The following is a 13,088-nucleotide window of genomic DNA, read 5'->3' as shown; positions in this document are numbered from 1 at the left end:
TTAGAAAAAGCTGGTAATTACATTGTCTAAAGCCCTACCCAAAAAAGTGTTTGTTCGTTTTTTGGCTTTTTTTTTCTTTAAACTTTCCTAATATTTCGGCTACATAAATAAATATTCTCTATTTCTCTTTTTTTTTTTAATATTCAAGTTCCACTGAATGACTATAATAAAAATGGCGTTACCTGCAAGTCCTGCATGGAAGCGGTAGATAAACAATGTCAGTCTGATACGTTCATGGAATGCCAGGGAAACGAGACAAAGTGCATCTCTCAGGTTTCAACTTTAAAAGGTAACGTCCCTTAAATAATATCTCTTGTGTTCATATTTGTGTAGTGTTCTCATTTACTGAAAGATTCTTAGACTACCACGAGGCTGGTGTCACACAAGCTTCGTAGAACTCTACGGTTTTCCCATGTGGACGAGTGTGTTCGGAAGCTCTGGAGATTCCTTTGTGGCAGAGTAACTGTCTCTTTTTGAATGGAAGCAGTAATGCACATTTACTGACACTGTTCCACAGGGACAGGTGGAGAGTGGGGGTGTTGTCCGCAGCAACCAGAATCTAGTTGTCTTCTAGTAGAGTTTAGAGAATAAAAGAAACATTGTGGTTGATATCGGTAACATATTTGCTTCACAACAAGTTCCATAAACAAACCTCTATTCTAAAATTCACTTGTGACACCAATTTAAGTTTGTGGTTTAAAGGATAACTTCAGCTAAAAAAAAAAAAAAAGTCTTTCCTGAAATCAACCTTCCATTTGCAATGTATCTATGTGCAAATTGCTATTCTCTGTTACCAACTATTTTAGGATTCAAGGGACTCCCTTATTTAGTAAATTTATTGCCAGACATTTATGAAAATCAATGCACTGGTGTCTGTACAAAAAAAAAGTTGCTGTAACCCAAAGCAACCAGTCACATTGTATTGATCATTAATCTAGCACAGTTTAGACAATTTCCCGATTGAGATTTATGTTATTTAGAGACATTTCACACTATAATTATTCAGTTCTCAAATCTAAGCAGCGCCACTTTATTAAAATGCAGAGTATTATTATTATTATTTAGTATACTGGATTTTTCAACTTCAAGAATTTGCCCTTGAACTACTCAGCTTGGCCTATGATGATTTTGGAGAAGCCCACAGCTTGGGACAACCCTGCGCATGAGACTCCTGGCTGGTCGTTGGCTGTCAGGGTTTTTTTTGTGTTAGTTTTAAAGGAAAGTCTCAGGGAGATGGTACGAACTGTGAAGATTTATTTCACAGGCAATCAAAGAGATTTGTAGGAAAGTGTAAAATAAATGATTTAGTACTGTAAGGTGGCAGCTGATGCAAAATTGGCTACAATTGTGCCCCACATCACACCCAAAAATTGAGAAAAAAAATTGACCAAATTGAAAAAATGTTACCAAAATTTGACGTTTTTTTCGCCTTCTCCCCGCAAACAAAACCAGTCCCAGCAGAGTTTCTTCATATTGATTCTGGAGGTGTAATTAATTTGTACCAAAGTACATTAAGAATGCACCAACTTTCACAAAAGTTGGCACATTGTCACATTACGCCAGTTATTTCAGAATAACAAGCTTGAGTATATTTTATTCATGCTGTATTCCTTTACTTACCTCTGCAGGACCGTCGATGACAATGTCGACAGCTTTACGTGGCTGCGCCACAAAAGAGGCGTGTGGTTTTCCGCTAATGGAGAATACAATTGGAGATGTCACAGTTAAAACCTATACCAGCTGCACTGGTGGAAGTCCTGGTCTCCAGTATAATTTGCTGTTGCTTCTTGTTTCAGTCATTCTCCTTTTAAAGTTCATATAGTCAAGTCAACCTACTGGTCAATTGCTGCATCTTTTTACAAGTATTTAAAGGACTATTTATATCTGGATGTGCTAATACTTAAATGTCAGTGAGTTCGCAACAATTTTAATAAAGCAGTGCAACACTTTGTACAACTTGCAGGCAGTGTTGCATAAGATTGGCAAAAACAATGTTGCAATAAAAAGAACATAAGATCTCATTGATGATGTGCATCACCAATTGCTTTCTTTTTTTCACATAAGTCTCACTGGCCAACAGGTGGCCTGGGGGCCCGTTCTCACTTGTGGCCCCGAACTGGTTACTCCCGATCTTACTAGAATGGGCCAGCCGACTTTCACGACACGTGACCTCCTCCTGATAGTGCAGGGAGGTCACACAACTTTCCAGAAGGAGGAGGGAGTGCACTGTGCCCTTCCTCCTTCCTTTGTGGGGCCCCTTTGAAGGCCGGAGGGCACTCATGCAGCCCTCCGGCTACTTCAGGTTGCCTATCACTGGTCTAGATGGTTCACCATGCACACAACAGTATATTCACCTCCTCTCTACCCCAGGACACACAAAGGTGTGGGTAGAGGTGGAAGGACCTGTAGAGGGGCTATCATACAAAGTGTAAATGTCAAATCAATGTCCAACCTCCTCCCACACTACAATCATCTCTCTATAGAAAACGGTTCCGTTTTTCTGCTGACAAATGTCTTAGTTTACAGACATTTATAGCTTCAATTAATAATGCGAGAATAGGGACATCAGGACGGTCTATATTATATATGTGAAGATTTCTTTTACATTGGACAGATGCACCTTATGTTATTATATGGGTATATTATTGATATAGAGATATATTATTGATATAGAGAACCAAGATGCTTCCTTGTTTCTGGATTGGGACCTACTTTCTCTTCGTTCCTTGCATTTACTCAACTGCTGATCATGGATAGATGTCCACGCCAATCACCTGACATATACATATGTTGGGAAAGCTGGTGGACACAGAGCTCACACAGATGGTGAGTAAGTGGTACATACAGAGACCGGCAAAGTCTGGTGAACATTGCTCCATAATGTGCTGCGTGTTTTGAAAGAGTTTGTTTTAAAAGTTTCTATTCTGCTAGCTGGCTCTCCAGTCTAACAGGTGTAACGGTCTGTGCGACAAGAGATAAAATACATGCAAAGAGAATTTATCCATATAAAGTGTGTGATGTATGTGCCGGGTGTGTCATTCCCTTGAGAGCTCACTGATCCCCTGTACTGTACATATATTCTTTGCTAAATAAAGAAGACTCTTTATTTCATCTGAATCCTGGTCTGACACTTAATAACTTGATAGGTGCTACATCAAAAGCATTCCAAAAAAAAAAAAAAAAAAAAGGGAGGGTGATGAACTGAGATTTTTAAAGTTGTCAAAAGTTGAAGACTTTGGCAACTCTCCCCCTTAATATGCATGCTCCTACAATGGGGAAGGGGGGGTGTTTCCTTTGATACCGGGAAAATATGTGCCCCATTCTGATTCTTCATTCCAAGCGAGTCTCCCCCTGTCCCTTACTCATGTCCTATCTATTTCCCTTCTCCTGTAGATAGCAACCCATGTTAATTGTTTGCAAATACCAATACTCCCACCAGTACTGATAATCATAAGCATCATATTCATAATAATGCGGATATATATTCTCATGATAGATAAATGTGGTTTTCTGAAGACATTCTATTATCTCACATGCTAGTGTGTACAAAAATAGTAAATATTTTGACTTTTATTAGGAAAGCCTGTGGTCACACAAGGTTCTTGTTGCAGAAATGTTTTTATTGACCTACATTAAAGCACATACTACGAAAATATGTTACGTTTCTTATTAATGCCTTTTTGACTAATGGTTTCACCTAGCTCCATGGACTCCCTGCCTTCATCATTTGATGAACTTTTTTACATTTCGCCAGACATCAGACTTTGTGTGTGAAGTCCACTGAAAACACAGTTTACTGAGATTCAGCAAACCTTTATGCACAGAGCTGTGAAATGCGTTAAATTGGATTTTGAACAAGCGAGAGCTGGAGACTGAGGAGGAAATAAAGAAGGAAGTAAAGAATGAAATGTTACAGAAAGTGTAAAATGGCTTTGGTAAATAGTGATTAATTAGTAATACATATACTTTTCAAATATCTTTTCAAAACAGATCTAGTTATTAGACAGTTACTATTATTGGTCAACAAAAAATATCTGATGCAGAGTGGGACGTGCAATAGTTTGCATAGCGTAAACTCCCATTTTGAGACTGGGTGTGTATCAGCCCCAAGGTCTAGACTCACCCATGTGCTATATAAAGTCAGTCGCTCACTCAGGCATAGGTCATATGAAGGGGAGGGGGGCACTGTTCAATGTGCTCACTTCAGGCTCCATGGTTCCATACGAACTCTCTGGTAAATAAGACCTGCTTTGTCCCTACCTTTACTGGCTCTACTCTAAAAATTTGTTAAAAAGGTAATCATGAGCTATTCACCCTTAAGGTCTTAATTGTATTAAAGTAAAAAAAAAAAACAACTCTGAACTTATTAAGGAATAAAGAAAGAATAGATTTATTCTCTAGTGTATAATAAATAGATACCGCAGCACAGTCAACATATCAGCTTCAATCCAGAATGCCTGCTCGTCCAACGGAGCAGGCCTATATTTATTACAGAGAGATATTAGGATAGTGCATAGTTGTACAGACAGCAGTACACGTAGCAGGATATATTGAGCATGCATTATACAATTGATTGAAAAACACATCACTCGACATTGAATGATGGTTGAACTTCCAGCCACTGAGGATGATGTAGGCATCGTTTTGTGACGGGCACAAATCCTGGTGTCTTGTGCACCGCCTCTAGGGTCTAGTGCACCAAGAAATTGGTAACTGGTGCAAACTTTTTCCGGGCTTCTTGATGAGACAAAAGATTCAAGGATGACAATCAATCCCATGCTGGATTTGGACATTATTTTGAAGAAACAATGTAAATTGTTTTTTATAATATTTGAATTAATGAAAATAGCTTAATGGGGAGGAGTAAAAGAAGTCAATCTTTTTTTTATTGTTTCTTAGTTTTATTCTTTATTTTAACCGTCCACCCTCTGATAGTTATGCCTATAAAAAAAATTATTTCCAATGGATGGATCATAATATAATCAACCTGACAAACCTTAACAAGGTTCCTTTACTCTTAACCATTAACTTTAAATTATCTTCCTCACTATTCGGATTCTCAATCAGAGTATATACTTCTAGTACTTACCTATCAGGTTCACTTTTTTCTGTATAGTACTCAATAGATGTTGCAACATCCAGCAGAATTGTCACCATCATCTCAGATATCTTTTCTAGCATCGACTTGTAACAATTTAACATCTTAAACTAGAACACATTCATAATAGGACGGTGAGGATCCAGAATTACAAGTCTGCCTACAACAGGAAACACATTCTTTACCCAACCTATTCCTTTGAACCAATTCACTGGATCTAACCAGTAAAGCACTATTCTAATTTTTCACTTATTTTAGTTAAATGTTGCATTATATTGATAGCAAAGTTCTTTAGTTGAGCAAATTATTTCATTTTAGAATTATTTCTTCAGGGTTATCTGCCTTCTATGTAATATATGTATAGCACTTAACTCCAAACTTAGTCTCTAAGGTTATTCAATATCCACCGGTGATTGAGGTTAGATAATTTAATATCATTCTATGTTGTACTATCTCCATTTTAAATACTTCTTTGGCCACATACCTGAATGACTCATATCTGTCAGTTATATTATTAGCTAGATGCACCAGTGAGCGGATGTATTTATAATTGATAGAACCTTTTGCAACCCAGCTAAGGTCCAAGGCCAGTATAAATTGATACCCCTCAGACTCATAAATAGGCCTTAAAGCATGAATCTTGTTTGGGTGGACTAAACCTCTTGTGCCCATTTTCAAATTGGGTATGTATGAGATTTGAAGAAACTGGTATGTACCGTTAACATTTGATCATGGGTCATATATATAACTGTCAGAACCAGTTTCTCCAAATAGCATGTTCCTACTGAATTGGGAGAGTAAATATCTATATGATCTTTGCACAAAAATGTAGTAAATATCCTATGGAAAGATATAAGGTAGGGAGAAACCTAAAACACAGTATACCTGTAAATCTATCTCTACCAATTTCTTCCATTTGCTCAAAACAGGTCTCAGGTTGCATCGTTAATTTATAGTATTTTAGCTGAACTCTCTAAATAGGTATTTTTAACCGAGGTACTTACATATCCCATACTACTACTAATTTCTTCTATCATTTCAGTGTCTACTGCCTTGCCATCATCTCTGACGGAGTATGCTTTGTGCCATTGAAGTGATGAAATCTCCCAATACCCTGGGTCCTGAATGTCCATGAAGCTTATGCATGTCATTGTAATATATTTATACTTTAAATAGTTAATACAAATTAATATCTTGCAGAGGAAGAATAGTCCCTTCAACTAAGCCTAACAAAGGGGAGATAAGACATCATTTGTGCCTGACTGTGCCAAGGTATGAGAAAACCAGATGTGTTGTGGGCCCCTGAAAAGTCAAACTCTGAATAGGGGGAAGGAAGGAGTCCTAAAACAGGGTGTGTTTGTTTTAGGACTTTGTGAGGCGCTGCCTTTGAAAAATGACCCCGACTTTTCTACGTAAGATCCAAGTGTTTTCTTTCATTAATAGACAATAGCAGATATCTGTATTACTTTGTGCTATCAGTGTCTGTATTTCTACCTAATAAGTTTGTCTGAGCCTTGTAGTGTTGAAACACCTGTTGAATAAAAGGAGGCCCCTGAATGTGATAAGAAAGAAGTAAGTTTGTGGGGAGACAAGGAGATAAATTTTTCCCGATCCATGAGGGGCCAGTGAGCGGCCTTAATGGCGCTAGTCTGTGACAAGGGTCATTTGCAATTTCATGATCTGACTGCTTTGGCAGTTGACACGGTCAGGTTACAGATTAGGGAATTTTGTCACCTAATGTCAGAATCAGCCACAGACCCAGATTGCATAGCGTGCACACGTGTGGTCGTGTAATAATGAGTAGAAAGCCATCTTACTGGAGGCAGTATCAACGTTCTGCTAGTGTAGAGGTAACTTGGCTTACATCCTGTGAGCCTACAGATAACCACTGTGATCAACTGGTGTATAAAAGATATTTCAGGTCACAAATGGGGGCAAGCCAATCATTGATAGAATGAAATTTCCAAAGGGGAAACCAGTGACAGTTAAGTACAGAAAGTATGGATAGAATTCTGTGAACTAAAAGGCTCTAGACCATGGTTGTCCAACCCGCGGCCCACGGGCCGCATGCGGCCCAGCATGCCTGTAAATGTGGCCGAGCAGGAGTTTTGGTTGTGGCAAGGGGGCAGCACTGAAAAAAAAAATCCTGCAAAAAAAAAAAAAAAAAAAGAAAATACTTACCTTGCGGTCACATCAGCTGGTGCTCCCTCCCTGGTCTCCTCCTCCGTGTGGCACTCGCAGTGAATGTCGGGGGTGACGTCATCACACCCGACATCCATTGCGTAGCGCAGCACAGAGGAGTCACCCGCGCGAACTATCAGCAGCAGTGAAAGATTATCCAGTATCTTATTGTTGTTACTCTGAATTTTGACTTTCTGCACCATGCAATTATGAACTAGCTGTGTTCTCTGTATGTATCTAATATAAATATTAAGAGATAATTGTATTTTTTATATTTTAAACCATTTTAAATGTGCAGTGCTGAGTAGGGTGAAAATATCACCCACTGTTACCCTCATCGGAGGCTGCTCCATGAGCCATTTTTCCCGCCACCCTATCTTTAAATCTCTGTAGATTTCTATTAGTCCTCCTGATGCTACCTATATCGGTGACCATTTCAAACTGGTCAATAAAGAAAATGATTCATGGGTGCAGAAAGAGAGGAAAAAAAAGTTTTTGGCATTTAATTCCCCGAACCCCACTAAGGGGCAGATGCAGGTAAGTTAAATTGTAGCTGGTAATGGGACTACTGCTTTAATCATGATTCTGCAACAGGTTTCCTAACTCTTACTAACTTCATCAAAGTAAGTTTAATATGTTAACTATGTTTTCTATGGTTTTTTCGATGATCAGCTATCGTTAGTGTTAGTGTATTTTATGTGTGGCCCAAACCAACTCGATGTCTTCCAATGTGGCCCAGGGAAGCTAAAAGGTTGGACACCCCTGCTCTAGACCATGTTAACATTCCCTTGTCTGGCTATTTTGACCTGCACATGTTGGGACAATTACAGACTGCTAGGCAAATATGTAAATGAATGAAAATATTATACTTGTTGACTTAATGTAGCCCATAGTCTCTATCCTTCCCCTTATGAAGCAATATGGTTATGAGAGAGGGCCAGATATCTAATAGATTGTTTTGAGAATTTTTTAATTTCTTTTTTTAAAACATGGCATCCACAAGATAAATTAACTTTTACCCTTATTTGGATTTTTTAATTAATTATTTACAGCAAAAAGTCTGTGAGACGCTCTGAGAGTGTGGAATGTACTCTTCCCTTTTCTGTGTGCTTCTTTGTCCTAAAAGAAGGAAGGGGAGGGTTGCGTGGGGGATTGAAGCTGCAGAATTTCTCATTAACAAGTATTGTACTCTGACAGAAAGTGTATAGGAAAAAATGCTTTTAAAGTTGAAGTTGCTGTTGTATGTGACGCAAAGCGTGGACAAATGTTTGTATGATTGAGAGGAAAACTTTTTTACAAGTATGCTTCAATAATTCAAGAGTAATTAAAATGTTTCTGGGGTAACAACAACAAGAGCTTAAATTGAATGATCAGTATTTATTTTATTAGCACGCTGGGACTTGTGTTACCACAACTGTAGGAAATCAGTGGTTTTTCTATTCTTCCCCCTGCTCTAGTGAATTGGTGAGTGCCTCTATTTTTACTTAACAGAAGTTCTAAGAGAGTGGAGAATGAAATGTTTTCTGCTTTTATTTGTAGAACGAGAGAGATGCAATTGTTTGCATTCTACACTTGTGTGAGTTTGTCATTTTCTTGTGTGCATGTTATTTGTATCTTTTTTTGGTTTGAGAGACACTGAGGTATGGTTGCTTTTGTAAGATACAAATTGCTAAACAACGTTCGGTGCTTAATTAACATTTTTGTACCTTCCTTTTAATACACACCATGGGCCTGATTCATTAAGGCAAGCAAAGCAAAACAAAAGAGCAAATTTGCTCCTGGACAAACCATGTTACGATGCAAGGAGTGCAAATTAGTTCATTAGTTTGCATTAAGAAAATACTGACTGCTTTTTCATGCAGCACACAAATATTTGATAGCTTTTTTGTTGTACTGAAATTTAAATTTGAACTAGGACATGCCTTACCCAAACTATAAAGATGTCCCTGCCTTTTAAATTTACCTCCCACTCCAATGCAACAAGTTTTTTACAAGGTGCAAAGTTACTAATTTTTTGCTTTGCTTGCCCTAATGAATCAGGACCAATTGCTGTTGCATTAGATCATGGCCTTTTCCATGCACATTGGGTCTACTGAACCCTCCCCTGTTACACCCACTGTGAGATGGAGTTAACTGTACCTCCCCTATTATCACCTAGCATGATTTTTAACATGCCTGTTTGATGCTTCAGAGGGAGAGTAAGGGAGGCGCTAAGTGGAAAGTTGCAAACTTCTGTGTTGGTTTCACAGTGTTTGATTAATTTAACAGATATACAATGTACTGAACCCGGCCACACTAATGCCCCGTTAATGATACTGGACAGAATCAGAGGGAGGAGAGAGCATATAACCCATCACATGATTGTTTACAAATAGTGAAACAAAAGATCTGACACTCTGATAATGATAATTGCCCCAGCTGTATTGAAGCTAGTACCCTTATTGCATAATATAACACTAAAACAAAGAAAAAAAAAAGCTTAAAAGTTTGAGACGTCTTGCAGCTACTTGAACAAATAGTAGTGATTGAATGTCAAATACTCTCATCAGGTCAAGACCATGTTTTAGATGGAAATTAGAGCAGATGCAGCTGTAAAAGCAGCAGCTGAAAAATGTGTTGATGTCCCTATGATACCATATATTGGTATTGTATCCATGCAATCAGCTTATTCTCCACAGGAAGCCTTCTGATGGAAGGATGGGGAATGTATTACTGGTATCCAAGGATTGTGGCCCAGTAATGAAGGAAAGTCAGTATCTACTTCCTGCACTGGCTGAACTGTCAAATAGATTAGGTAGGTGGGATGGACATGGTAAGTCTAATAAAGACATACTGGTATGCCTTGGATTCTCTACATTTGCTGCTAAACATTGTGAGGGCTGCCTCATCTGTTTGATGAGAAATCCAGAAAGCCCAGTGCACACAGAACCTTCTCATCCCCCTTCTACTGAAACACCCTTCCAGGTAAAACAATTTAACTTCATCCAACTTTCTAAGGTGAGAATATTACAGTATGTACTAGCATGTAGAAATTTGTTGTTTGTTTGTAGGTAGAGGTATATCCCATGTTCTTACATACTGCAAATATAACAGCAAAGAAATTAGTACAGGAACATGTATACAGGTATGGGATCCCACAGGTTGTCTCCTCTGATCAGAGAACCCATTGTTAATGGACTTCTGTTTAAGATGTGTGATCTTTTTGGGGTCAAACAAAAACTGCATACCCGCTATCATCAACAGGCTAGAGGGAAAGTTGAGAGGTACAATGGCACTAAGAGTTAAACTTGCCAAGATCACCCAACAGACTTATCTACAATGTCCTGAGACCTTACTTCTTGTGCTGCATCAGAACAAACCCTAAGGGAACATTTAAACATCTGCCCATACAAAAATTTATTTGGGAAAGTCCCTAATCTGGTGTTAAACCCTGCCATTGACTTAACTACAGCCAAAAATGTTACAGTGAAATATCTGACAAAAATGGCTATTTATTTGAACGAGTTGCACGCATCTATGATGGACACACAATGAAAGCTACCTTCCATATGCCACTCCATAAAAGCAAGAGACATGTTAATGATAAGAAGTTTCTTATGTTATGGCTATTTAGCAGATTAATTACTCTTCCAATCAAATAGTGATACATTTCTCTAAGATGCAAGTCTAAGGTATGTTCTGGATCATTTTGACACCATAAAATAGTGTTTTTCTAGAGGATGACCACAATACTTACACATACAAATACTCACCAGATGGTAACCCTTCACATAAGTCATCTACTTTGCTTACCGACCTCTTACCAATGGGCAACACAATGGTTTTGATTAAGTTTGTCACCTCATTACAACGCAGACCGGCATTTTCAGTTCTAACTTCAGAATCCTCTAAAAAGTTGTTAGCTATAGCCAAAAAACAAACAAAATAAAAAAAAAACTGGAAAAGAAAATATCCAGGACTTGGCTAGGTTAGAGAGTCCATTAGTCTTCATGATCTTCTTGGCTTGGTTCATCTACGAACTCCTGGAGCAAATTCTGGAGTTGTGAGAATACCTCTTCTTCTGTGTGTTTGACTGATGTCTTTTCTTGTTTGCTGATCTTCTTGCAGTGTGCAGAATGAATTAGAGTATCCCAACACCACCTGATAAAGGTCCTTCCCAATGATCTACCAAACAACACGAGCGTAAGAAATTCCTTACCATAACATTCTTCCGGTTCAATATCATTGCAACTCTTTGCAGGTGATAAAAGTTTTAAACCTTCTTCTGTCTTTTCAGTTTTTGAACATTTTTATGAGATATTGAAAATCAACTTTTTTTTATTATAGTTCAGGCCATTTTGTGGGTCTATTACTACATTTGGTTGTTTTCACAATTAAAATTTCATATGGTTATAAAATTGGAGCTATGGAAGTGGTTCTGATGCTATGGATGACCAGAGGTAAAGCCTCATGCCATGTCAAACTCATCTCTGCCATTATTTTGCCATGCCTGCAGACAAATTCTTGCACCAATGTCTTGGCTCTTAATACTACTGTGTTAGCTGCAGATGCGTAGGCTTCAACTCAGCTAGAAAATACATAATCGTTTTCTACATATAGGTAATTGGATGAAATCAATTTGTGTCACCTGGAATTGACCCTCTGTAGGAGGGATGTGTGATGGATCTGTTAGTATGGCTTCTCTTAGGTTCTTTCTCAGACAAATAAGACATGAAGTAGTATTTTTCTTGTGCTGATAATAGACACCTCTAGCACACCAGTAAGCTCTTACCAATTTACACATACTATCTGACCCTAACTAGGTCAAACCATGAGCTGCTTCAGCCAGGCCTGGATGGTATGCGTTGGGAGTCAATGGTTTACCTTGACGATCTTTATATAATCCATTGGACTCCTGAGCACAACCCTTCGACTTCCAAAGTGGTTTTTTTCTGTGGGTAACACAACTGATGCATCTCAATTAGTTTCTGTTCATTAAAAGTTTCCAAAAGCATTAAATCAATTGTTGAGGATACATTCTAATGATGTATAGGTTCTCTTGATGCCTCCTTAGTGGCTTCATCTGCCCTCCTATTAAGTGCATCTGGATCTGAGCTACAAACATGTGCTTGGCATTTTACCACTGCTACTGCCTCTGGTAATTGTATTGCTTCTTATAATCTCTTTAGGTGTTGTGAATGAGCCACTGGTGTTCCACAGAGTTCCAAAGGCATGTACTACTCCAAATGCATATCTCAAATATGTATAGTTAACAGTTTGATTTTTTACTCAACTCACATGCTCTTTGAGTGCCATCAATTCAGCTAGTTGTGCTGAATGTGGTGGGCCTTATAGACCTGACTCCACTATGTCAGGTCATAAACCACTGTATATCCTGTGCAGAGTTCTCCTGTTTCTGTTTGACTGGGACAACTCATCTTTGTAAAACGCTAAATCTACTGGTTCTAGTGAAACATCACATATATCAGGTCATGCAGTAAAGGTCTGTCTAGATGCTTTAAGCAATCATGTGTTTTCATGAACATATGGCATTTTTCCTCATAGCGCACCCTCTGTGTATCCTGAGGTACATAAGATAAGAATGTGCCATATTCAACGTGTTACACCTTTTAATGGTGATGTTGAAAGGTGCCATAAGGGCTAATTCCCATTTTGTAAACCTTCCCGATAACACATGTCTTCTCTGTGCTCAGTTCAAAAGTGCAGATAGAGCATGAGGTCTATGGAGTCAAATCATATCCCAATACAATACATCAGTCTTTTCAACCAGAAGAGGTGTGGATTCCACCACTCTTAAACATACAGATAG

General features: G+C 38.4%; 1 protein-coding gene across 1 annotated transcript in view; it reads left to right on the top strand.

Annotated features, from left to right (window-relative positions):
• Positions 1-3,117, top strand: part of LOC142107893 (phospholipase A2 inhibitor and Ly6/PLAUR domain-containing protein-like) — a 10,429-nt gene extending 7,312 nt beyond the window's left edge. The window contains exons 4-5 of the mRNA XM_075191536.1: positions 149-289; positions 1,629-3,117. Of these exons, the coding sequence (XP_075047637.1) occupies positions 149-289; positions 1,629-1,822 (335 nt within the window). The 3' untranslated portion in view covers positions 1,823-3,117. The remainder of the gene's footprint in view (positions 1-148; positions 290-1,628) is intronic.
• The last annotated feature ends 9,971 nt before the right edge of the window (positions 3,118-13,088 follow it).

This window comes from Mixophyes fleayi, chromosome 11 (assembly GCF_038048845.1).
Source record: "Mixophyes fleayi isolate aMixFle1 chromosome 11, aMixFle1.hap1, whole genome shotgun sequence".
Taxonomy (NCBI): domain Eukaryota; kingdom Metazoa; phylum Chordata; class Amphibia; order Anura; family Limnodynastidae; genus Mixophyes; species Mixophyes fleayi.
This window is presented reverse-complemented; position numbering and strand designations above follow the sequence as displayed.